Source organism: Camelus dromedarius, chromosome 10 (genome assembly GCF_036321535.1).
Source record: "Camelus dromedarius isolate mCamDro1 chromosome 10, mCamDro1.pat, whole genome shotgun sequence".
NCBI lineage: Eukaryota > Metazoa > Chordata > Mammalia > Artiodactyla > Camelidae > Camelus > Camelus dromedarius.
The window spans coordinates 283,676-311,642 of NC_087445.1; the positions used below are offsets into that span (position 1 = coordinate 283,676).

The following is a 27,967-nucleotide window of genomic DNA, read 5'->3' on the forward strand; positions in this document are numbered from 1 at the left end:
AAAAAAAAAAAAAATGTGACAATGAATATATGTATGTTCATATATAACTGAAAGATTGTGCTCTACACTGGAATTTGATACAACATTGTAAAATGACTATAACAATAAAAAATGTTTAAAAAAATGATCTGTTCTTTAAATGTTAACTGAATTCATATATAAATCCATCTTTTCATGTTATTTTTTAAAATCAACTTTATTGATATAATTTACATACAATAAACTGCATCCATTGTGTTCAATTCAATGCATTTTGACAGTTGTGTACACCAACACAATAAAAATACAGAACATTTTTGTCATCCTCCAAAGATGCCTTGTATCCTTTTGCTGGCCATCCCTCCCTTTGCCCTTAGTCCCAGGCAACCACTGATCTGTTTTTTGTCACTTCACTATTTAATACTTTGCATTTCTGGAATGTCACATAAATACAATCATGCAGTATGTAATATTCTTTCTTGTCTGGTTTCTTTTACTCAAAATGACTTTCTAATTTATTTATGTTGTTACACATATTAGTATAGTCCCTCTTATTGCCAAATAGTATTATAGTATTCATTTATAAATATATTACATTTTGATTATCCATTCACGTGATGATGGACATGTGGGTTATTTTCATTTTGAGGCTATTATGAATAAAGCTGCTATGTATTCATGTACAAGCCTTTGCACTGACATAAGTTTTATTTCTTCAAGGTTAAATACAGGAATAGGATGGCTGGGTTGTATGGTAGTTTTATATTTAACTGTTTAAGAATTTGCCAAACTACTTTACAGTGTGTCATTTTATATTCCCACTTGTTATGTATGAGTTCCAGTTGCTCCAAATCTTCCAAGACATGATGATGTCAATCATTTTAATTTTAATCTTTTTTAATGCTTATTAGTCTTTTCCCCATTTTTAATTGAAGTATTAATTTTAGTCTTTTTAATGAATATATAGAGGTGTTTCATTTTGATTTTCATTTGTATTTCCCTGATGGCTAATGCTGAAAACCCTTTCTGTCCTTATTGGCTATTTCATATCTTCTTTCATGAATAATCTGTTTGAATTTGCTGCCATTTTTTATTGGATTATCTGCCCTTTTACACTTGAGTTGTAAATTTATTTATATTTTCAGAATATAAATCTTTTGTCAGATATCTATTGCAAATATTCTCTCCCATTCAATGTCTTGTTATTTCATTTTCTTAACGCTGCCTTTCAAAGGATAAGTTTTTAATTTCAAAAAGTCAGATTTATAATTTTTCCTTTATAGTTCAGTGTTTATGTGTCCCACCTAAGAAGTAGCTTCCTATAGTCCTGGTATATTTTACATGATTGCTCTGTAATGATATTTACAATTCATTTTATGGTTATTGACTTTTTTCAGTTTTTTCCTCAATTTTGATCAATTATGTCTTACTAGGAAATAATTTGCTCTAGGTAGTATTCTGCCCTGGTCCTATTGATTGACCCATTATCTGTGGTTGTTTTTACCCATTACACATCTTGTATAACTTTGTGATCTCTCTACTTTACTTAGGTCTCTGTGGGGTACCTAGTTTACTGAGGTATTAAAATATCTTTTCTATTTATTTTAATAGAGAAAAAGATGGATTACTTTATACATTTTGATGCCTGAATAAATTTAGGCATATTTTCAGGTGCAAGAGAAACCTAAAATAGAATGGTTTTGAGACAAGAGGACAGCAAGGCATTACCATTAAAACAATGACACAGCAGTTGAGGACAGGACATAAATTGCTTGGAACCAACTAAGCCCACGAGGTTGGAAGATTTGACTTCCAGTAGACCTTGAGCCTCCTTATACACGCATTGTAACATGCATGCTAAATAGCAAACCTACAGGTGCCATCACAGTTCCGAGGCTGGTCATAAAAGGCCAAAAAGTGGATAGTGGCCCAATTCTGGGAAATCCCTGCCCTTCCCCCCAAATAACTGGAATAATCCTCCCACTCATTAGCATATGGAATTACCAAGCCCACAAAAACTAACCACCCCGCACCTCCAGGCTGCCTCTCTTGCCTCCTGCGATGGCCCACATTCTGTCTATGGAGTGTGTATCTCCCTGAATAAACCTTTCAGTCTACTTCAGCTCACTCTTGAATTCTTTCCTGCACAAAGCCAAGGACCTTCACTGGGATGTGATCAGCCTCTCACACTACACTTTCCCGCAACAGTTTATAAAAAACATATCTATTTTTATCACGTAGCAAAAGTCTGAAGACAATTTGCTGCTAGTGTTGATTAAATACACGTCAAGACACGTCTCCGAGTCTTTGGCCCTTTCCCCTGTGGTTGAGAAAAGGTTACGACTGCCCCGAGCATCACGTACAAGGCAGGAAGGGTAAATTGATGGCAGCAGCTAAGTCTGTCCCTTTTCTTAAGAAAGCAAAGGTTTCCCCAGAACTACCAGTGTTTGGCTTCTCCTGGCCTGAGTCAGTTCCCTTGGCCGCTATCAGCTTCAGAAGATGCTAATGAAGTAGTGAGAGAGGAGCCCTGGAATTGCTCAGCAAACCAACAGTGCCTACAACTGTCCATCCATAGTCAAGAAAAAAATTAATCACTTTCCCAAAAGATACACAAGATATACCAAAAAACGCACAAACACTTAAAAATCTTATAATACTTGAAGCTTAACTAAGACTAGAAATTCAGAAACTGCAAAAGAATAGATGGGCGTATTTAAACATGTAAAAAATAAAATGGGAATGGGAAAATATATTCAAGGTCAAGGGACAAGCAATACGGTTTTTTTTTTTTTTAAAGGAATTACTACCTTTAATATATAAAAAGCTGTCACAAATTGACAAGACAATCCAAAAACAAAAATGTATGAATAAATGGTTTATAAAGGCAACTTGCATATTAGCAAAGAAAGTAGCTAAGAAACATTTAAAGAGGCGTATTAATATGCAAATTAAAATAAAACTAGTTACCACTTTGAAATCATAAAACTCTGCTAAGTTAAAAAGTAACAGCTATGTTTAACAGAGGGGAAGGGCACATTTTATACTAGTGTTAGAAATACAAAATGCTAGTCCTATTCCAGAGAAATTCAGCAACTTCTATTAAAATGAGAAAACACTGTTCAGTCCAACAGTCTCACTCCTAAGAAGTATGTTACAGGGAAGAAAAAAAGGGAAAAAAAGCTCCAGTAGGTAAGGGTATGGTTATGCCTGTCCACTAACCCCTATGCTATGTCACCTCTTGAAGATGGTTATCAGATCACTTTTCCTAGTGACAAAAATGTGAATAAACAGTGGTAAAGTGCTGGAACAAATTATGGCATGTCCATACCATGGACACTTCAGTTGGTTGATAGTACTGTTGAGAGCAAAAGATGCAAAACTGTGTATATGATATAATCCCAGCTTAAGACAATGGAAACACACTCATATATATGTGCACATGGTAACATATGAATGTATCTTTACACGATTGTGAGTAAAAAGAAAAAATTACAAGAAGTTCATCAACACTGCTTATCTGTTGACTGTTGATGGCTGGAGTTGCTGAATGGAGAAAGTATAAAATTCAAGAGATTAAAATATAAAAGTCATGTTTATCAAAGTTTTATGTGTGTGCATGGGTGTTTAAATATATATATTTTTTAATTAAAAGAAAGGTGATCATTGGTCTAGTGTATTTGTCCCCATAGGTTCTAGAGACATGGGTGTGAAATTAAACTAGTAAACAAAATGAATCATATTTCATGTGTAATTTGCTTCTAGAAAGGCTTCTTCCACTGTATCAAATATAGTTTCCTCCTGGTATGAATTTTATGGCATTTGAAGAAAATGTGTTCTTTGAAGATTTATTCTTCTCAATTATTTACCTAATACCCAGTAAGCTGTAACTCATGGACAAAGACTTTTTGACATAAAATATACAATAATCATAGGGCTCTTCTGTAGTAGGAGTAACTTATAATTGGTTCTGATTTTGGTGAGAAGACTTTTTCACTTTCAAGAAATACACAGTTTTACTCGTGTATAAATACTGAATACTGAAAACATTTCTGAATGAAGCTATTCCCATATTTAATATATTCATCTTGCTCTAGCAGAAATTTTCTGATAACTTCCAGGTATAGTGTCTTTCAGTCACTGCTTTTATAGGTTTTTCTCTCCAAAATGAGTTTCGTAATGAAGTATTTATTTGTGACTGCGTGCTACCCATATTTAATCAGACAAAAGAAGTCCTGTCCGCTATGAATTACCTGATGCATAATTAAATACTGGCTTGAGTAAAAGTTTTCTTACATTTACTGAATTCACAGAATGAGATTCCTTCATGAAAAATTAAATAAAGTGCATTTAAAAAATGTATATTGTATAACTGTCTTAAAATAGTTTTGCTATAAATACAAATGAACTATATCATAGTACTGGCATAAAAAGACATGGCTAACTCATACTACTTTCCTAGTCAAGTCCGTATCCCACATTGCCCCCAGTCAATCCATACTGACCTTGAAGTTCGCCTATTTAAGATTTAGCTCTCATTTTCCACTGATAATTTCCCATCATCCATTCCTCAACCAATTCCCAAGTGCCTCTTGAGATAACTGGAAGTCAACAAAAAAAAAATCTTACTTTCCCCTAGAGATTAATAGTGTATTTACAAAAGGTAAAGTAGCTCTTTTTTTTTTTTTTTTTGTCTTCGTAAAGTAGAAATGTATTTTATTAATGTACCTGAGAACAAAAAGCTTGAGAATTATGTTATTTTCTAATCCCTGGAATCTTAACACCAATTTTCATTAACTTAATTTTCTATTAATTATCCAAAGGGGAAAAAAAATACTATTAAAGACATCTGCGAGGCTCTTAGACAGTCTCCTCCTTTTGTTAAAGTTTGGCAGCTACCATAATACAACTTGACACAGCAGAAGTAAATTTCTTGTGTGTATCAAAGTCTATAAAGCCTTTAACAGAAGAGTGGATGCCTTAGCTTTCAGGAACAAAAAGTAAGAGTAAAGTAATACTGCAAATCAGAGCACTTTCATTTTTAGGTTAGTTTGGAAAGTTTTGGTAGTTTAAAAAATGTACTTCCAGACTCTGCATTCCTTAAATAGGAATAGCTAGCTCAGTGAATTGAAAACTTCTGCTAATGGCAGAGCAGGTGGCCTGTACCAGCACTCCGAGAACTGAAAACGGTGGAAGAAAGTATGAAATACACTTAATTTTGTGGCAGCACTGGAGAGCTACCAAAGTGAGAAACTGCAGGAATAAGTTTAGAGATAAGATGTTACCTCTGGAATTTGGAACTCTTGATTAAAAAGTGTTTGCTAATTCTTAAAGCAAATACTGGTCAAGAGAGGCTTAAGACAGTGCTTGTTTTTGTTTGTTTGTTTGTTTTACAAATTTGTGGGACTAAAGGGACAAACAGTAGAATTAAGTTCCTTCTAAGGAGGAGAGGCCTGATAGATCTCCCAAATTTGTAAGTCAATGGGGTATCCCCTAGGAATAAGAGTGGGAAAAAAAAAATAGACAAGCCCTCGCAGGGACTGAAGCCCAGTTTTGAATAAACTCAATATGTGATTGGAGGAAGGCAATCAGGGATTGCTTGTGCTCCTAGCCTGCACGTGTTAGAAGCAAAGGCAAATCCTCTCTAAAAGATGGTATCATCCAGACCGTCTAATTACATCTGCAATTTTTAACATACAGTGTCTAGGCAGTTGATTTACAATCACCAGGTACATGAGGAGACAAGACATCATCAAAACCCAAGAGAAACAACAACCAGAGTAAAAGGATAACAGGATCTGGACAGTCAGGTCATCACTAGGAGAAAAAGAGGAAGATAATGAAATAGATGCATCACTTGAATAAATAATAGCTAGAAATTTCCCCAAATGTGCAAAAACAAACAAACAAACAAACAAACAAACAAACAAAAACCAACCAAACAAAAAAATCCATTAAGGTACAGATTGTAAAAAACACTGCAAACTCCAAATAGGATAAATACATAGAACATCGTATCTAAGCATCTCACTGTCCCACTGCTGACAGCCTAAGATAAGACATAAATTGTAAAGGAGAGAAAAGAATTTTAAAAAGCAAATTACCTTCAAAGGTAATTAGATTGGAAGCTAACTTTTCCACAAAACGATGAACGACAAATCATAACAAAATATTTCAAAATACTAATAGAAAATAACTGCCAGTTGACACTTCTATACTCAGGAAAAATATCTTTAAAAGATGAAAACAAAATAAAGACATTTTCCAACAAACAAAAACAGAATTTGTCACCTGGAAACATACACTAAAAGAAACACTAAAGGGTGTTCTTCAGTTAGGGGAAAAAAAAAAAAAGATTCTAGAAGGAAACTTAAAGGACAAGAAGGGGGAAAAAAGTAATGAAAAAGGTAAATATGTGGATTAACTTAAATGAACGCTGACTCTGAAACAGCAATGATTGAGCATGTCAACTACATATGGAATTAAAGCACATGACACCAATACCATCGTATGTCAAGAAGGGAATAATGTTCTAACTATTTACCTGATACAGAAAGTAGTGTGAGTACTAATTTACATTAACCTTTAATAAGTGACGTATGTATACTGTATTAATAACTTACATAGTAAATTTTGAGACAAAAAGCATCACTAGAGATAAAAAGGGGACATTTCCTAATGATTAAGTTTCAATTAACCAGGAAGAGTAGAGCACTTTTAAATTTGAAAGTATGTAAAAATAAGGCCTTAAAATATAGAAACAAAAATTGGCAGCTCGAAAAAAGAGACAAATTCACAATTATTCTGGAAGATTAGAATGTCTTTCTTTCAGTATCTGACAGAATAAAAGAAAAAAGTCTAAGAATATAGACGATTTGAAAACACAACTGATTCAGATTCACTGACGGAGCCTGAGAGGAGACAGGAGTGCTCACCCAAATGCGCAGCCGTATTGTATCTTTTAAGAAAACAAGCTCATTTCACGCTTGCTAAGAAATGCAAGGCAACTGTCTCATAGTAAACTAAGCACATAACAAATACGTAGAGAATGTATTAACAAAATTGAAAGGGAAGAAGTCTAGGTTTTAAAACCCACTTTCTTAATTTGGCTCTTTTTCAAACAGAACTCAGTAAAACATACAGGTGTCTGCAGAAGAGGCTGAGAACCCAAAGCGCTAACTCTAACCCGTGGCCAAGCCCCGTGATCTCAGGGCCAGTTCTAGTGTGACAAGCACCCTATGGGGCGGCTGCCTACCCATCACTGACCACTTTTGGGAAACAGGCTGGGAGCACTTTATATTTCCTGGGCGTGAGCGACCTGCTGCCATGGCAGGGGGATGAGTAAACAAGGGGATATAATGGTGACCTAATGGCTGGTTACCTGTGAATACTCAGGTCTAATTTGCCAATCTCAAAGCCAAATTGTAAATTTAAAATTTATTAATCCAAATAGCCCACAATAATAGGCATTATAAACAATAAATAATAATGACTTCCCAAAGAAAAGAAAAAAAAGTAGAGTCCTTTCTTCATACCTTTAATGTCAATTTTCACAAAAACATCTAGCTTCTCTTCACTGTAGACCTGAACTGTCTGCACTGTTGCCTTGATCTCAGTGTCCTTAGGGCGCTTGGACAATGAAGATTTTTCTCAGAAGTCTATTCATTAAGAAAGTATTTTGGTCAAAACATTGAATATTTTTGCTACCCACGGCATGAAAAATTCAACACCCTTGATTTTATAAAGCTGCTTATCCAAAATGTGAAACAGGAAAAACTGCCAAGTCAAATCCTTGCACGTGTACTATTATTTGCAGGAGCCCTGACAATCCCCGTGTCTGTCGAGTAACCAAGCATGGCCACAATACACTGCTTAAGTACTTTTGTCTCCCCCTACATGCAGAGCTGGGCATCAGCCACGTACTCATACTTCTGACCAGACAAAGTTGACTTTTGTTACCTCTTGCTTCTCAGTCAAGCTATAGCTTCTCACAACTTTGTATCCCCACGCCATGACTGTGGCATTAGGCATCCTACTTCCCCAGCGTCAGGTTTCTGATGTATACCGAGTTGTGGCTTCCAGCTGAAGGCTTTCCTAAAGTCACTGCATTTATGGGATTTCTGTTTCGCATGAATTTTTTGGTGTTTAATAAGATTGGATCTGATGGTGAAGGCCTTTCCACATTCAGCACACACGTATGGTTTCTCTCCTGTGTGAATTCGATGATGTTCATGGAGTTGTGACTTCTTAATAAAGGCCTTCCCACAGTCACTGCATTCATAGGGCTTCTCTCCAGTGTGAATCCTCCGATGCCGATTTAAGTGCGACTTCTGGATGAAGGACTTCCCACATTCAGTACAAATGTAAGGTTTCTCTCCTGTGTGAATTCTCTGATGCATAATTAGCGTCGACTTCCTCGCAAAGGCTTTCCCGCAATCACTGCACTCATAGCGCCTTTCTCCAGTGTGAGACTGCTGATGGATGTGGAGGCCTGACTTCCGGGTGAAGGCCTTCCCACAATCACCACACTTATAGGGCTTCTCGCCAGTATGAATTTTCTGGTGTGTAAAGAGATTTGATCTGTCAGTGAAAGCCTTTCCACATTCAGCACATCTGTAGGGTTTCTCCCCCGTGTGAATCTGCTGATGGACATGGAGCTGCGATTTCTTAGTGAAGGACTTCCCACAGTCACTGCATTCATAAGGTTTCTCTCCAGTGTGAATCCTCTCATGTGTAATAAAATGCGACTTGTGGAAGAAGGCTTTCCCACATTCAGTGCAAACATAGGGCTTTTCTCCTCTATGAATTCTCTCGTGCATACTCAGTGTTGACTTCTGAATAAACGCCTTCCCACATTCACTGCATTCGTAATGTCTCTCTCCAGTGTGACATTTCTGATGTATCCTGAGCCGGGACTTCCAGGTGAATGACTTTCCACAGTCGCTGCATTTATAGGGTTTCTCTCCAGTATGAATTTTTTGGTGTTTAATGAGATTTGACCTGTCAGTAAAGGCCTTCCCACATTCAGTACATCTATAAGGTCTCTCACCAGTATGAATTTTCTGGTGTATAATGAGATTGGTCTTGTGGGTGAAGACCTTCCCACATTCCGAACATATAAAGGGATTCTCTCCTGTGTGAATTCGCTGATGCACATGGAGTTGTGACTTCTTTATAAAGGATTTCCCACAGTCACCGCATTCGTAAGGTTTCTCTCCAGTATGAATCCTCTCATGTGTAATAAAATGGGACTTTCGGATAAAGGCTTTCCCACATTCAGTACATACGTAGGGTTTTTCTCCCGTGTGGATTTTCTGATGCATACTGAGTGTCGACTTCCTAGTGAAAGCTTTTCCACATTCAGTACATTCAAAGTGCTTCTCTCCAGGACGAACTTTTTTATGTCCATTGGGGTTTGAATTCTGAGACACATTTTTCCCACATTCACCGTATTCATAGGTTTTTTTCTCTCCGGGACGCATTCTCTGATGTCTGAACAGATCTGACTTCTGGACAAAGGCCTTCCCATGCGCACTGCATATACAGTCCGTCTCTTCGGTATGAGTTTCCTCATGGTTTGAATGGAGGGAAAAGTCCTTCCCATATTCAGTGCATATAAAGGGTTTCGCTCCTGTATAAACCTTCTGGGGCCCAGCAAGTTGGGGCTTCTGAGAGAAGACTGTCTCACAGTTGCTGCACTCATGATGTGTCTCTTCAGCATAAATCCTTTGATGTGCAAAAAGGTGTGATTTATGGGAGAAAAGCTTTATGAAATCAGAAAATAAACAGAGGTTCTCCCCAGCATAAATTTTTTGATGTTGAATGAGAACTTGCATTTGACTCAGCAGTTTCTTATACTGGTTATATTCACAGGCATTTGTCTCTGCATGAGAATTCATATGAGGGAAAATATTACCATATTGAATAATTTTATCAAAATTTTCCGTTGCACTGTTTCTATTATAACTACCTAAGCTTACAATAGGCTTCAAACTCCTTCGGAATGAGTCATAATTATGGAGTCCTCTTCTTGAAGGAACAAGGTATGTGTTTACATGAAATATTTTCCCACTGTCATTATATTCATAGTCCTCATTAGCTAGTGTGTCTTTGTCGATGGAGGTGACATGACTTAACTGTTTGTTCTGGTTTTCCTCACATTTCCCTGTCTGTTCACCATCCGGCCACAATTCTTCTAGAACGGAGTATGGGTCATCTCTTGTGAAGAGATTCATTCTCTCAAAATGGACGGAAACTTCTTCCGACATCCCCTGTTGTGATGTTTCGAAACCAACACTCTGATCTAAAAAAGAAAAGATAAAACACACAAAGAACAGTTAACAGAATGTAGGAGGGACAATACACAAAGTGGATTTAAGGTAAAACACAGAGAAATGGGAGAGGTTCTATATAAATAGAATAATAAATATAGGTAAATACATAACATGAATAACTATATGTGCTATAATCTCTTTATACATAATAATATGCAATAATAAAATGAGCACTTATATTACATTTAACTATATGATAAACACTAGCATTTAGACGTGCCAGGCATTAAATGTCACCTCATTTAAACATCATCACAATGCTTTGCTGTTGGCATTATTACTGTCCTTATTTCACAGATGAGGAAACTGAGCCACAGAAGAGTTAAGTAATTTGCCCAAACCAAATATTTAGTAACTGGGGAAGATGAGATTCAAACCAAAACTACATAATAAGGTGTCAGAAGAACAAAGGGACAAACTATGTGGCTGAAAAGAAGTATTTCTAAGTCTAGATTCTTATTTCCTTCATCTATAAATCCTCGCTAATCTCCCAGCTTTCTCTTTCCCCTATTAGCCAGTGTGCCCAAAACACCGATTTATTTATGTATAGAAAAATCTTGTAGCATCAGGCATCCTGAATGAGCTTTAGCATTACAAAGGGTAAATGTCTATAATTTAATTCTTTATGCTCAGCTGGGGGGCAGTTACATGCACCTAATTGGAAGCATGTAACAGAAGAAAGGGCCAACTCATCTGAAGCAGAGACTGAAAGTTGTGCATTTATATCAGTCGACAGAAGAAAATGTCAGAAAGCATAATTACTAATGTCACATACAACAAAAAGCTGCCCCCAAAGGTAAGTAATGGTACTCTCAAAGTCAACAGTAAGAGAGGCATGTGAGATGGTAAATTAAGGCCATCTCTAGAAGACAATTCTGAAGCATTAAAGAAAAAGAGAGAAAATGAAAAGAAACAGGCAGTAGTGTGACCCACAGTAATTTTTTTTTTAAAAAAGCAAACCAAGGCCGCTCTCTTTCTTGCCTTCTGAGACAGCCCGCACTCTGTCTATGGCATGTGTATCTACTTTTACTTCAAATGAAACACCCAACCCTGCACTTCCTGGCCTTCCTCTTGCCTTCTGAGACAGCCTGCACTCTGCATATAGAGTGTACACCTCTCTAAGTAAATCTACTTTTAATCCACTATGACTTGCATTTTAATTCTTTCCTGTGCGAAGCCAAGGACCCACACCTGGCAGGGCACGTCCCAGGGGCTCCACCAAGACCTGGCACACGGCCCTCCTCACACACCACATCTGGTTTTCCTGCATCACCACCATTCAAAAAATAAATTCAATAAACAAACAAACAAACAACCCCATTTACTCCACCCCTGCAAAAGCAAATCTATGAGTATCTGAATGAGTAAGAAAAGGATTTAAGACTTTGGTGGAGGTAAAAAGAATAAAAAAGTTAAAAAAAAAAAAAAAGGGAAAACAAGCAAAAATCAAGAGTAGCTGTAGCACATCCCTCCTCAAAAGGCAAGCACGCCATCCACCAGAAACTGACACAACATTGTAAACTGACTATACTTCAATTAAAAAAAATTTTTTTTAAAGAAGTCAAGCAAATACACCGATATTGGAAGCAGCCTGCAGTGGGGATGACGTTTAGATTTCCAAGGGGCCAATATCAACTCTATCCATGTGGTTCCGAAAGTTCAGGATGTTAGAGAAACATCATGTTAATAGCACTTCAAGAAGCTGCCAGCCTCTGCCGGCACAACTTCAGTTCAGTTCCACTGTCTCCTATGCTTTGGTTTCCTACTCACCTAGACAGCTCTGGCTGGAGATTCCATCGTCCAACATACAAGGCTCTTCTCCCAACTCCAAGGTGAATATGACTTCCGGTTTGGGAACTTGACACCCTAGCAGGAGGAAGTGACAGAAGACTTGACTTCAGACGTCATACAATAAAGCACTCCATTTACTTTTCAGAAAAGTTCATAGGGAAACGGAAGTACACTCATAATACCCAGAAGAAATTGTTAAGAATACAGGACAAAATCAGGACAGAAGTATTACATACTTCAGATGTCCTGCCGTCTTTAGAAGTCCCACATGCCTCAGAAATCCCACAGGTGTCAGAGATCCCACTGAGAAAGAAAATACACTCAATGAGATACAGCCTTGCCCAGCAGAGCTGTGCTTACCCACTGAGATCAAGTTGAAATAGTTTTCCAGCATTACATCCGTGTATAGGCTTTTCTGAGCGAGGTCCAGTTGCTGCCACTCCTCCCTGCTGAAGTCTACAGTGACATCCTTGAAAGACACCGATCCCTGGAAAAACACATGCCTCTTCAGGGTAAGGAGTCAGGATTGCGGGACAAGAACAAGACATTTAGGAACTTATTTTTAATAATTTTTTAATGAGATACAACCTATAAAGTTCCCAATAAATACCTAAATTTTACATTATTATTTTCAAGGGAAAAATAAATATTAAAAATATCATGCCATTCTTTCTGTGGTTCTGATACCAATCTGGGTTTTGGTTTAGTCTTTATTTGTGTACTGGTTACAAAAGAATAAGCTGTGAAAATTTATCAAGCTGCACACATTTGATGTGTGTGTTTCTTTTTGAATATGTGCCATATTTCATTAACACTTTCCTCAAAAAAGAAAGTATATTCAGACTTTCATTTTACTGAACTCAGCAATCTACTGAGTAAGTTCATTCTTTCTTTAAAAAAGATGAATAAAATAGGCTCCTTTTTCGAAAAATGGTCAATGGAATGTAACCAAGAATCCAGAAATAAACCGTCATATTTATAGTAAACTGATGATTCAACACAGGTCTCAGAACAACTTAAAAGGGGAGAAACAGTCTTTTCAACAAATAGTGCTGAGACAAGTGGACATCCACATGCAAAAAAATGAAGTTGGATGCTTACCTCATGCCATACAAAAAAAACAAAAACAAAAACAAAAACAAAAACAAAAACAAACTCAAAATGGATCAAAAGGCCTAAATGTTCAAAAGGACTTACACTTTAGCTAAAGGGTAAATCTTTATGATGCTGGATGTAGCAATGATTTATTAGATATAAAATCAAAAGCACAAGCAACCAAAGAAAAAAACAGATAAATCAGACTTCATCAAAATTAAAAACTTTGCTTAAAATGATACTATCAAGAAAGGGAAAAGACAACCCCAAAGGCTCAGAGAAAATGTCTGCAATTACATATTGGATAAAGGACTTGTATCTAGAATATATAAAGAACTCTTGTAACTCAATAAAAAGATAAACAATCCAATTAAAAATGGGCCAATAAATTGAATATACATTTCTCCAAAGAAGATACACAAATGGCCAAAAAGCACAAGAGAGGTTCTCAGTATCTTTAGCCAATGTATGTCAACTAATGATGAATTTTAAAACGTGGTATTAAGAGAATATTATTCAGTAAAATGTGGTATATTCATACAAGAGAATATTACTCAGCCACAGAAAGGAATGAAGTACGATGTATGCTACAATGTGGATGAATCCTGAAAATATTACGCTGAGTGAAAGAAACCAATCACAAAAGACCACATACTGTAAGATTCCATTTATATGAGATGTCCAGAACAGGCAAACCCACTGAGACAGAAAGATTACTGGTTGCCCAGGGCTAGGGGCAATGGGAGGATTTGGCAGGTGACAGCTAAAAGGTATGAGTTTGGATGGGGCAGGGAAAGAAAATGTTCTAAAACTATGGTAAAGGTTGAACAACTCTGTAAATATACTAAAAACCATTGCATGTACACTTTAAATGGGCAAACTATATGATATGTGAAGAGGACCCTCTTGAGGCATTGTTATTTCCAGATGGCACATAATAGCTTGTGGCAGTCCAGTGCTTCTTTCCAGAAAAACTATAAATGCCAAATGAAATTCTGAAACCATCTGTTTGAAAGCGCTGGAAAGCTGTTAGGGGCTAAGACTCTCAAGAGAACATTGAAGATTTAATCTGATGTATGTAGCCACTTTTTTACTGGGAGTATTTATCAATTCTGGGTGTGGGCAAACGGTAAGAATCCAGCTTTGGACCAGCAGAAGGCTACGGCTGGGTGACAGAGAAACCAGGGGAGCTCAAACACATGGCCAGCCCCACCCCCACCCCCCACCCCGGACATCTGCCAAATTCTCAGGCTGTATGAACAGAAGACTAAGAACTTAAGTAGACAGCCTCTGAAAAGTGAAGCAAAATTTTAGTAGTGTGGTAAGGCAACAGAGTTGGCATTTGCAAGGAGGAGGGTCCACAGTGGACAACCCGGGCTCTTAGCTGAAAATCCTGGGTGGCCAGAGTGACCCAGAGGCAGACTCTTACTAGGGCTTCTACTCAGCCTCGATTCAACTGTGCCTGACCGGATAAAGGTATTCACCCTCCACTCTGCCTGCCAACAGAGGGAGAAACTATTCCTCTGAGAAAGGAGACCATAACCTTGATCCTCTACAATGCTTTAAACACGGTTTGATACAATAAAAGAAATCCTACGCCTGCCCAAAGACAGGGCCACACATCCGAACCAGAGGGGAAAAAAAAAATCAATAGAAACAGTTCTACAGAGGATTAGAGTTAGATGAAAAGATGGAGAATTTCATTAGGGAAATGGGACTTACAATAAAAAAATCAAATCAAAATTCAGTATCCAAAATTAGGAACTGACAAATTTTAAATAGCGGAATATGGAATGACTGAAATGGAAGACAAGCAAATGGAAAACATCCAAACGGACCCACAGAGGGTTTTTTTTTTTTAGTTGAAGTACAGTCAGTTTACAATGTTGTGTCAGTTTCTGGTGTACAGCACAATAGTTCAGCCATACATATATATACATATATTTGTTTTCATATTCTTTTTCAGTACAGGTTACTACAAGATATTGACAGGTTTTTTAATGAAAATAAACACAAGAGCATGTGACGTGTCACATGTAAGGCAGTGAAAAGGAGTAACATATTGTTGTCCGAGAAGATAGAGGCATAAGCAATATTTGAAAAGGTAATGGTGAATGATATCAACTCAAAGATTCAAGAAGCTTCTCAAATCCCACTTTACAAAACTGTAAATATTGACTATACAAAAACTGTAACAGTAGTATCCTGTGAACTTTAAAATTTATGTAGAATTAAATGCATGAAAGTAATAATGCAAAAATGAGAAGCAGTAAGTGGAATTAAGGTGCTGTAACAGCTATTGAGAAGGGGGTGAAATAATAACAAGTCAAAGATGAATATTCTAACACCTAGGGAAACAAAAGAATATATAACAAACAAGTTAACAAAGTAAAAATTTTAATTTTGACTGAAAGAAAGGTCAAGAAAGGAACAGAAAAATCAACAGATGGTTCAAATATAAATGAAATATGAAATGAATAAAACTGGATATACAAATTCAAATATAGCAGTAATTACATTAAATGTAAATAAATCAAATAATCAAGTTAACAGCAAAGACTGAGACTTCCAGTTCAAGAAAAAAAAATAAAATGAGTTAAGTGCATTCCACCCTATTCCTCCTGTTAATTACCTAAAAACCTAGAAAAATATATAAAGCATCTATCTGCACCCTTGGCTTTCTCTCAACAGCATACTTTCCTGATAGTGAAACTAACTTCAGTGTCTTTTGGCATCTTGCTAGCCCCCAAATTTGCCAAATCATCAGGTCTAATTCTTTTTTGCTCAACAGTTCTTCCTTCGATCTCTTTCTCTTAACATTCACATTTTACTATAAGCAGGAAGCAGAAACCAGGCTACATCTCCAAACTTTCCCTTGAAAATCTCCTCAGAGGGAAATCCAGGTGCATCACTAACAAATCTACTTTCCACAAAAGTACAGGACAAAATTCCACTAAACTGTCCGCCACTGTGTAACAGAGATGTCCTTTCCTCCAGCTTCCAATAACATGTTCCTCATTTCCTTCTGAGTCTTCACCAGCAGCATCTTTAACATTCCTATTTCTTTTTTGTTGTTGTTAAAGGAATAACACTCCTATTTCTATCAATAGTCTGATAATAATAACTTAGTTATTTTCTAAAACAAAACAAGTTTTTTTTCTACCGTGCTCCTCACTTCCTTCTGATTCCTCTCTCAGAGTTAACATCCCTATTTCAATTTACCAGTCTGTTCAAGGAAACCTTGCCTCTTGCTATTACACTCTTCAAAATTTTCAGTTTCTGTCCATTACCAAATTCCACAGCCACTTCCCCATTTCGGGGTATTTATTACAGCATCATTCCACTTCCAGGTTCCAAAACCTGTAATGGTTTCCTATTGCTACTGCAGTAAGTTACAACACACTTAAAATAACACAATTTATTATCTTACAGTTCTGAAGGTCAGAAGTTGAAAACGGGTCTTATCGGGTCAGCAGGCTATAAGGGAGAACTCATTTCCTTGCCTTATCTAACTTCTAGAGGCTCATAGCCCCTTCCTATATCTTCAAAGCCACCAGAGTAGCATCTTTAGATCTCTCCCTGACTCTGACCCTCCTGCCTTCCTCTTTCACTTATCAGAACCCTTGTGATTACACTGCCCCCCAACCCAACCTAGATAACCCAGGACAATCTCCTCCCCACCTCAAAATCCTTAACTTAATCACATCTGTAAAGTCTCTTCTGCCACGTGGGGTAACGTTCACAGGTTTCAGGGATCAGGATGTGGACACCTGTGGGGGCCTTTATTCTGCTTACCACATCCAATAAGAGAAAGTGGGGTGGTAAAGGTAAAAAACAATAGCTTAAAAATTCTAAGTAAAAATGATTTACAATCTAGAATTAGCTGTGAAATTATTAAGGGTAAAATAAAAATATTTCCAGACATGCAAGGTCTCAAAAAATTTACTTTCCACACACACTTTCTAGAGAGCTACTGGATAATATTCTCTAAAAATGAAAGCATAAGTCAAGAAAGAGCCAGAAAAGAGATCCAACACTCAAGGGACGCGAAAGGAATTCCTAGTACCATGCTAAGAGGAGACCCCCCAGTCAGTGGATGAGTATCCAACAGACAGCAACTTCGAGCAGGTCAAAAACACCAAGGGAAGTTTCTTTCAACAGCTCAAACAAATAGCCTATATTCTGGAGCCCAGTTGCCTGGGTTTTACTCTTGGCTTCACCACTGACTAGCAGTGTGATCTAGGGCAAGTTAGTTAACCTCTCTGTGGATCTGTTTCCTCCCCTGTAAAATGAGGATAATTATAGATACGTCAAAGGGGTGTGATTAAATCAGTTCATAGAGCGTGTTAGCAGTGCCTAGCATACAGTAAGCACGATGTTAACGTTTGTGATTACTGTGACTGCTATTAGCTAGTGTATTTTAACACATTGAGAAGACATATATATACCTGGGAAGAAAATGGAGTTCAATTAGTGATCCAAATATGAAAAATGAAACAAATGATTAAACCAAACAATAATTAATTCCAGGTAAGACACAACAATCGTGCATAAAAGGTAAAATAAATGGTTTAACTGAGAGATAATTAAAATAACCATAATAATAAATACAGCCTATTGATTTACCCCAAATTATAATATACCTATTTAAGTAGGAGGGGACCTAAGAAATGTGCATGTGAGTGTTGAAGGCTTAAGTGTCTAAAAGAGTTAAAACCTTATTTTCCATTGTGCTAAGTCAGTAGATACCACCTAAAACTGAAAACCAAGAGGTACAAATATAAACATGTTATTAAGACATAGGAAAGCAAATACTAAATGAATTAGTTCAACTGAGTTCAGAGAAGCTGGAATTCGAGGGGTAAGAGAGCAGATGACAGCTGTTTCTTCTAGGAAGCCTCAAAAAACTTTTTGACTCAGTAAATACAGGTATAAGTTTCATGATACCCAAAATTAAATCTTTACTTTTAAAGGTTAAGATGCAAAGAACAAAGAGGTAAATATAATTGAAAAAAATAAGAAAAGTATGCTTAATATATAAATAACTCCTTTTTAAAAAAAAAAAAAATCAGTGAACTGACTTTGACTCCTGGAAAGATGGGGTAGAGGCACTCGTCCCTGTTCATCCACTAGGTACATCTAGAAACCATAGACACTCTCCATAAAACAAACCCAGGAAGACTCTGAAAGTTTAAAGAAAAAAAGGCGAACTGTCTAGGGACTTCAGGAGCCAAGGAACTATACAGCACGCGTTCCCTGAAGTCAGCTGACTCATACTGCCCTGACCAGGTACTAGAAAAATCCCACAACCCAGAAACACCAACAAGGGCACATGTGAAAAACAAAAATAAGTCTGCTCTCTTTAGCTAAAAGCCCAGGAAAGGGGCAACCTAGAAAGACAGGAAACTTTTATTAGACAAAACGTACTCCAGCCAAACATAACTGATTAAAAAACCAACAAACAAAAACTTTAGGCCTGATCACATACCCATCAGAAAAAAGGCAGGGAGTAGCTTAGATTCCCACTCTTGCCTGGCTGAACAAATGTGCCCCTTCACACTCTACTGGAGTGGTGTGGAAAAGGAAAAAAGCCAGGTGTGGGTTTGAGACTTTCATCCATACATAGCAATAACAAAGGAAAAAAAAAACAGGTCTATATCCCCCCAAAATATGATACAAAAATCCTTAACAAAATATTAGCAAATACAGATATATAAAAAGAAGTATACGTTATGACCAAGTGGAATTTATTCAAAGATTGCAAGGCTGGTTCAATATTTGGAAATCAATCAATGTAATCTTCCATAGCAATAGGCTGAAGAAATAAAATCACCTGACCATCTCAACAGATGCAGAAAAAGCATCTCACAAAATTCAACACTCATTCATAATAAAACGCAAAACATTGCTTCACGAGGTGGTCCTTGGACCAGCAGCACTAACATCCCATGGGAGTCCCAGCCCCACTAAATTAGAATCTGAAGTCATGAGCAAGTGTGAGAAGCACTGGTTTTTATAAGTCAGCAGGAGAGAACCTGCTAGTGCACTTCTAACAGGTTGGCTGAAGTCACTGCTCTGTTTCCCTTCATCTGAAGATCTATCAAAACTTTTCTCAAATACCAAGAAGCAGGAAGTCTTTACAATAGGTGAAATGCATTACTTTTCAACAACATAAACCATGTGTTTCATTCCCTTTACTGTTGTGTCTTTCAGGACGATCAGAGACAATTTTACAGTTCAAAGTTCATAACTGTGTGAAACCGGACAACTCACATGTATCTATAATCCAAGCTTGACTTGGAGTTGAGAGTCTTTACTTTCTCTGATCTTAGTTTTTATTTATTTATACTTGTCCACCTCACTGTATGGGTTAATAGATGCCTCCTAAAATCCACTAGAAAATAAAGAAAGCAACAAGTAAACACATGAACAAATAAGAACTCACCAGGGACTTGGTCATTTCTGGTTCTTCTGGGAAAAGTGCAGAGATCTGAGAAAACAGGTTGACAGAGGGACAGATAAGAGAATGGAGTTCAGTATCACACATAGACACATACATCATTTAGTGTCCATGCACCTGACCCAAAAACTTATTTCTAGAACTACATCATAAAAAATCATCCTGTGTTACACAAAGATTTAAATGCAGGAGTTTTACCAGAGCATAGCTAACACCAAAAAAAAAAAAAAAAAAAAAGAAAAGGCTAGAAACATCTTGATACCTAATAATTGTAGACAGCTTAAATACTTTATAGGATATCCAAAAGATATAGTTTGTAAAATGAAACCACTGTTAAAAAAATTAAACCACTGTAGAAAAATACGTTAAAGTGCCAAGAATAAGAAGATGTATTAAACGGTATGATTCCATCTTCTCTAAACAGTATGTGTGTACCTACGCGTGCACACACACACAACAAGAATGCATTCCCGCACACAGAACTACCAGGAAGGAAATATACTAATATGTTAGCAGATATAATATTTGGGTGATGGTAAAATTATAGGTAATTTGAATGCTTATGTTCTTATTTGCCGGTCAAAGACAAAGGAACTGTTTTTAAAGAATATAACGATTTTTGTTCCGAGCTTCTGTGACTAGCCCATCACAAGGAGCGAGAATATCCACAAAGACCAGAAAGGGAGACTTCTAGCTTTTCCACTGATCTTTGCTTACAGTTCTTAAAAGGGACCTGTCAGTGGAAACTCTGTCTTAGCTACAATATAGCAAATGAACTTGGTTCTAGTCAATAAACAAACCTTAAGACCTGAGCTGAGTCACTTACTGACTGAAGCCATTGTTTTCTGATTTTTTTTTTTAATGAATTTCCTAACATAAAGGAGAGTTGAATTGTTTGTACAAGAAATACACATATACTTTACATCTGGTTTCAACAATCAGTATTTTGCCACTCCTGGTTAATCTTTCTAGATACACATAAAGTTACATGTAAATTCATACATATATGAATATCTAAGTATATGTATACATTTATATCTTTTTTTTGCTGAACCTTTTGAAAGTTGCAGCTGTCATGACATTTCATTCCTAAATATATCACATAAGTCTCCTAAAAGATCAATATCACACCTGAGAAAATTATTAGCAATTCTGTATCATTTTAATATTCAGCGCATATTTGAAATTCCCAATTACCCCAGAAACACCTTTTCTTGCTGTTTTCTTGGAAACAGTTTCCAATCAAGGCTCATGCATTGGCCCCTGTGTCCCTTTTACCCTAGACTTGTCCTCCCCAATATTTTTTTATGATGGACTTTCAAAATTTACTTTTGCTTCTAACTTTTATATTAGAGGTATTTCTATTAAATACACTTTTCTAATATAAACAAATTTTGGGTTACTTCTTCGTTGATTTTCTTCTGTGTGGTATAACTTATATAAAGCACATGGATATTAGGTATTCAGCACTTTTCCCTATTTTTCAGACTTGTGCACCTGCCATCCAGATCATGAGAGAACTTCTCTAGAACCTCTGGAAAGTGTTAGTGAATCAAGCCATCAAACTTGTAAAAACAAAACAAAAAAAAAAATGCAAGAGTCAAGCATCTCTACTAACTTTCTTGCATTGCTGGACTTGAGGGTAATCAAACACTATTTATATAAATTATTCTGGCTACAAGTGAAGGAATGGGAAAAATGTCCATTTTGCACCCCTAATGAAAAGTGGATCTAAACAATCATCAGCGGCTGCTCACATCACAAAAACAGATAACCAGACATTACGTGCCTCCTGATGTACACAATATCACCTGGGAAGTAGACTTGCTCCCTAAAAAAACAAAAAAGAAACCTGAATCTGATCGAGTCTCTAAATCTACCTACCAATTCAATCAACACAAAATGATATTTTAAAATGTATTATAATTTTTTAAGGTGTGATAATAGCCCTGTGGCTATTTTTATTAAAATAATTGGATATATTGAAATACTTATGGGTAAAATGACAAAATGTTTGAGATTTGCTTCAAAATAATCCAACAGAAAAGGCAAAGTGTTGGAAGAAGGGACAGATGACAAATGACTGTGACTTGGTAATTGTGGAAATCGATGGGTAAACGGGGAACGTTTACACTACTTTTTGTACATTTGTATTTTTGAAATTTTCATAGAAAAAATGTTTAAAAAGTCATTTTTTGATAATATTGACTGAATAATATACACAATCTAAAAGCTGAGAATTACTTTTTATTCAGGGGAGCTGCTGAGGACTTAAGCCCAGGATACAGCCCCTCAGATAGACAGCTCTGTGGAACTGTTCCAAAGAGAGAAAGGAGGAGCCCGGATATACAGGAGTTTTTGCAAAATGAAACAAAACAAAAACAATAAACAGGTAGTTAAAACATCAAAGATTACAGTTGATTAAAGAAAATCTACAACTCAAGTTAATGAACTTATTAGCACTTTTCTACAGATGGGAAGATGCAAGAGTCAGGGCTCACTGAAATCATTCCTTCAACATGCACCTTCCCTGTCTAGGGCCACTATGCTGGTTTTTTCCATCCTGAGTCCCCTCGGGGTGCACTGTCAGGGGTGGCCGCAGTGGCTGATGGCTTGATGGTCTCAACATCCTTTGTTTACTGACACGGCAGGTGACTTTCTTCATCCACAATAATCTGTGACTACAGGTTGAGTCTCAGATGATACGAGGGAGCTACGTAACTTTCGTTGGGTGGGTAATGGCCTGCTGGTTATGCGGGGGGAAAAATTGCCCCCATCAGTTGGATTTGCATGCTGAAGTTTTGTGGGTGACTTGACACAGTATCCAAGATTTGCTTTAAAATATCCTCGCTAAAACGAAACAGGCGGGAAGAGCAGGTGAAACGATAGTGGCAAATGGTTGATTATTACTGAGACTGGGTGATGAGGGTATCTGGGGCTTCATTACAGTATTTTCTCTAATTTTGTGTAAGTTTGAAAGTTTCTATAATAAAAACTTAAAAAAATAAATCCTTTCCCACTACAGGGAAAAGCCTTGGAGTATATGACATCGGCCAAGTACTTTTCACATTGCAAAAGATCATGCTTTGTTTTAGCAAGTCCAGCTCCGAGAAATCTCCTGCATCTGGGACTCCCCCTCCCCGCTCACAGGAGCTGTCACATCCCTGGAGAGGCAGGATTTGAGCTGGGTAAGGGGTCTTTGGGACAAGCTCTACTCGGCTGGCATGTTCATCCTGGGCCTCACCTGTGTGTTATCTTAGAACGCCAGTCTTCCCAGGAGTTGAGTGAACACCCAAAGGCTGCCAGTGATTATTCGCCAAGGTTGGCTGGAGTCTGACAAAAAGATCCCAAAGGCTCAACTAAGTGGTCTGCCCTCAGGGCTCTGCAGAAACACCGGGGGATCCTGGCAGGGAGCGTGCCACTCGGTGACAGCCTCTCGGCTGTCCTCCCAAGAGTGCATCGAACAGTGTGGAACAGGGTGGTACAGGGGAGACAAAAGGTGTGGAACCGAATCAAGGAACATCTGAACCCCAGCTCTTCCACCTTCCAGCTGTGACAGTCTGAGGGACTTACTTCAGTCTCAGTTTCCTCCTTTTTATACTTTGAAGAGAAATAAACCAATTTTATAGCACTTGATCACCATCCGGCCCATGAGTGGCACACAAGCACTCATTAAATCGTGGCTACTGTCACTATTACAAAATCAGTAACCCACCTAGAACACACTTACTGTTTCTTACTTCATCTGACTTCACGGGTCCCTCAAGTCATCACCTGCTCTGGCACCTAATTCCTCGCCCCCGCTCCTCAGTCTGCCTGCTTCAGCTGCTGATGGTTGTACACTGACCTCACCCCAGGGCCCATTACTCATACCTCGGAACCACTGGTTTCCGTGTCCTGCTGCCCAGGGGCCCCAGTCACTCATTCTGCAGTCCCTGATCCCAGAGCCTCCAACACCTCTATCTCGCAGTCCTGGCTCCACTCCTCCTGTGTGTTCTTCCTCTATTCTCAATACTTCTGGCCTGTGTGTGTGTGTGTGTGTGTGTGTGTGTGTGTGTGTGTGTGTGTTGGGGGCAGGGGTCCCCACATCAAGCAACTCTACAAAACCAGCTGGGTGTCCTACAGTTTAACTCAATCCTGACACCACCTACTTGGGAGTTAGCATTAGATCCCACAGGTTAAGGGCTCAGTCCTACAAGACTGTGCCCACCCCAAATTCAGGTGCCAATGAAGTTGAGGTTGTTACTTGTGCTTTGGACCATAAATCAGAGGTTCCCAGGACCCCCTCCTAGGGTTCCGTGAATTTGTTAGAGCAGCTCACAGAGCTCAAGAAAAGATTTTACTTTTTAGATTACCCACTTATTATAAAAGCATATAGCTCAGAAACAACCGGATTGAAGAGACGTATATGGCGAGATATGCCACGAGAGGTGCACCACTCTCCCCGAATCTCCCCGTGTTCAATCCAGGAGCTCTCTAAACTCCATCCTTTTGGGGTTTTGTGGAGGCTTCAGTATGTACAGATGATTTATTAAATGATTGGCCATTGGTGACTGATTCAACCTCCAGCCAGGGGGTGGGTTTCAAGTTCCAAAACTCTTAATAACTTGCTTGGTTCTCCTGGCAACCAGCCCCCACCCAGTGATTCTCTAGAGGCTTTCCAAATGTCACTTCATCAACATAAACTCAGGTGGGGTTGAAAGGAACTTATTATTTATAACAAAGAGCATCCATTTCACCTTTATCCCTCGGGAGCTATTTCAGGAGCCAGGAACAAACCCTATGGCCCTGATCACTTAGGAAATTACAAGGGTGTCATGTCAGGAGCTATGCATTGGGAATGGTGGATGAAAACCAAAATATATGCTTCTTATTATAATACAATACCACACGTACCAATAGCTGGCCTCCACACCTTTATCACCACTGTCTCCACTGGGGAGAAAAAAGGCACAACCTAAAAGGTGGGAATTATTTTTTATTCAGGGGAGCCGCTGAGGACTTAAGCCCAGCATTCAGCCTCTCAGAGAGTTCTGAGGGACTTTCCAAAGAGGTAAGAAAGGAGCCAGGATATATAGGACTTTTTGCAACAAACAAACAAACAAATAAATAAACAAAACCAAGTAGTCAGAACATCAAAAGATTACTGTTGATTAAAGAAAATCCAGACATCTCAAGTTAATGAATTTAGCACTTTTCTATGGATGGGACGATGCAAGAGTCTGGACTCATTGAAATCATTCCTTTGATGTGCACCTTAACTACCTAGGGCCAGTATCCTGGTTTTTTCCATCCTGAATCCCCTTGAGGTGCACTGTCAGGGGCAGCTGCAGTGGCTGATGGCTTGATGGCCACAATATCCTTTGTTTACTGACATGGCAGGTGACATTCTTTGCCCACACTACCACTAAGCATCTCCTTCAAGGATCCCAAGACTTCAATTCCAGACACACTGCACCTGCAGTGGGCCCTGAGAAATCAGCCAAGCACACCGCCCACTATCCACACCACTCATTAGGCCTATACATACCATCAACCTTTTCTGCAAACTGACACACAGACACACACACACAGACACACACACACAGGATGGGACTTAATCAATGAATGAATCTAGGAATATTCTTGAATTTTAAAGATAAATTTTAAAATCTAAAACACTTCTAAATCTAAAGCATGTGTGAAAGAACAGATTATTTGCAGAAAAAGAATTAAGAAAATCAAGATGCTTCATTTGGAGTAATGAAAGCGAAATGATCGATGCCAGAAGTATCATCTGAAAGACCACTTCTCTGTTAGGGCGATAGACAGACATTTTCAGAAATAAAAGCAGTTCAGAATATCTCCTTCATCATCTGAGGAAAATACTCACAAAAGTATCCCACAAAAATAAGTATAAAATGAATCAGGTGAGAAATCTCAAATAGAAAAATACTCTTCAGCAAAAATTTTTTCAAGAGATTTTTAATTATTAAAAAGGACAATGATGATATGATAAGGAGGCCATTAAACAGAAAATTAATAATACTATCCTCTGACAAAACATTTCTAATTATCTCAGGAAAAAACAAAAGTTGTCTGGGTGTAGATGGAAACAGTGAACAGAAATTTCATCAATTCAATAAAAGTATGAAGAGGAAAAAGCAGAAAATAATGAGTCAAAATTAACAGTAAACATTAAAATGGAAAGTACAAAATCAGGTAAATCATTATCACACTGAACTGAAAAGGTAAAATATCCTATTGACAAACAAACAAAGACTGGGTTATAGGTTAGATTTGAAAAAACCAAAATGTTTCCATTACAAGTAGTTAACCTAAACAATACAAATACAAATATAAAATAAAGCTCTGGGCAAAGATAAATCACCCAAATGAAATGAAACTGAAGGCAGGAATGACAATACAAATATCAAAGAGAAATTCAAGGCTGAAATTTCTTTTTGTTGAAAAGAGAGGTCCTTTAATAATAGCATTCAATACGAGAAAAAAATGATACAAAATACATTAACCATGAGGTGTATGTATGCGTCTCCCCAAACACACACAAATAAAGTTAGCAAAAAAGCACACAGAACTAGAGTGAAGTATTAGTTAGAGATGATTATTTCATCTCTTTTAGAATATGATGTAGACCAAAAATAGGAAAGAGAAAGACCTGGAAATCACCTGGATTATATTTAATATACATAAAGAGAAGTTTGCACCATACAAATTGAGACTACACTTTCTCTTATATCCATTGAACAAAGTTCAATGCACCTTGTGTAACTTGTCTTCAAAGAATCTTGATAAAATTTTCAAAGTTGAGACTTTGCAGGCTACAGTTCATAACAATTCAATAATATTAAAACAAGCAATTAAAAACACGTCTTAATAATGTGGGAATGAAGAAACTCAAATAACTCAGGATCAAAGTGGAACATCAAACTGAAATGATACATTTCAAAGATAAAGATAAAGATGTATTTAAAAGAAACTTTATACGGTTAAACATAGCCAGTAAAAGACTGGGAAGGTAAGGGTAAGGATGACAATTTACATCAAATGGAGAAAAAAGATAAATTATCTAAACAGAAAAGGATAAAAAGAGTAGACAGTACAAACAATCGGTACTTCAAATGGCCAATAAAATAGATCTGGAGTTGCCTGATAATAAAAAAGAGAGAGAAAAATTATACATAAATATTACGAATGACAAATGATACAGAACGGATGAAACTAAACTGAAATGTATATGCAATCTCACGGCAATATATTTTTTAAATATCTGGTAAAATGTACCATGATGATAAAAAAAATTCATATATTGAGATATGGGGAAGTCATTTTGGCTTATACATGTTCCAACCTGAATTTTGTACAAACTAAAACTGCCTGTCAAACACACACGGCATGTCTGCTTTAACCTTTAAGATAAAGAATGTCTGTTTCAAAGATAAGAATAATTAACTCCTTTTCTATAGCATCCAGCGTTAACACTCCCTGGAAGGTAAGGCTCCCTTCCCAGACACCAGGGTCCTGCTGTCTAGCCCTGTACCTACTAGATCTGTCTCCTTTGAAGCCTTGAAGGAATACACCCGTGTCAGGTTTGACGTATGCTCTTTGTTCTACTAAGGAATCAGACTATGTTGAAAACCATGATTCAACCTAGCTGTTCCTCAGAGCCTTCTGAGAAGCTGTCGCCTGGGCTACAGTTCTCAGTTTGGCTCAAATAAAACTCTTTTCTGTTTCCATTATGATTATTTATTATTTCTATTCACAATAAAAAATCAGAAATAGAAACAAACCAGTAAGCATATGGGAGGAAATCAATGAGGATCTAGCATCCCTCAGCCCTCAGATCCCTCATTACCCAGGCCCCACGGCTATTCTCCCCAGCTGCACCCCGCAGACTCCAGGAATCCGCCCACGGATGCAACATCCAAGAGCTCACAAGCCCCATCTCTCTGCCTGGGAATCCACCGTCACAGACCGCTTCACTCCCACCCCAAGTCTCCGCGGATCCACCATTAAAGACCCCACACACTCTATTAAGCCTCCGAGAAGCCACCATTAAAACGCCACCAGCCCCCGTTATTTCATCTACTGACCGCCTCCATCACTGACCCGAAAGCTCCTCGCGGCCACCAGAGCCCCTCCCCCGCTTCACTCAGCCCCGTGATGCTCCCCGCACTCACCTGCCCCTCATCCAAGCTCTTTCAGGACAGTGGTCATTTAATCCCAAGAACTACAACGGGACCCACTTCCTCTTGCTGGATCCCTCCCTGTCCCTGCAGGATTCCGCAGGCGCCGCCTGGGTGTGCGCATG

General features: G+C 37.8%; 1 protein-coding gene across 2 annotated transcripts; it reads right to left on the reverse strand.

The window, feature by feature from the left end:
• Window positions 1-177: 177 nt before the first annotated feature.
• ZNF484 (zinc finger protein 484) lies at window positions 178-27,951 on the reverse strand. Of its 2 annotated transcripts, XM_064490062.1 has the most exons (7): window positions 27,837-27,951; window positions 19,642-19,686; window positions 12,462-12,588; window positions 12,081-12,176; window positions 7,512-10,279; window positions 4,482-4,577; window positions 178-3,522 (listed from the first exon to the last, which is right to left on the reverse strand). In XM_064490062.1, the coding sequence occupies exons 2-5, from the start codon at window positions 19,654-19,656 to the stop codon at window positions 7,965-7,967; spliced, it is 2,553 nt and encodes an 850-aa protein (XP_064346132.1). In that variant the 5' UTR covers window positions 19,657-19,686; window positions 27,837-27,951; the 3' UTR covers window positions 178-3,522; window positions 4,482-4,577; window positions 7,512-7,964. The 2 variants fall into 2 exon arrangements, with proteins under 2 accessions (XP_064346132.1, XP_064346131.1); XM_064490061.1 differs by having other exon boundaries at window positions 178-4,577.
• Window positions 27,952-27,967: the final 16 nt, after the last annotated feature.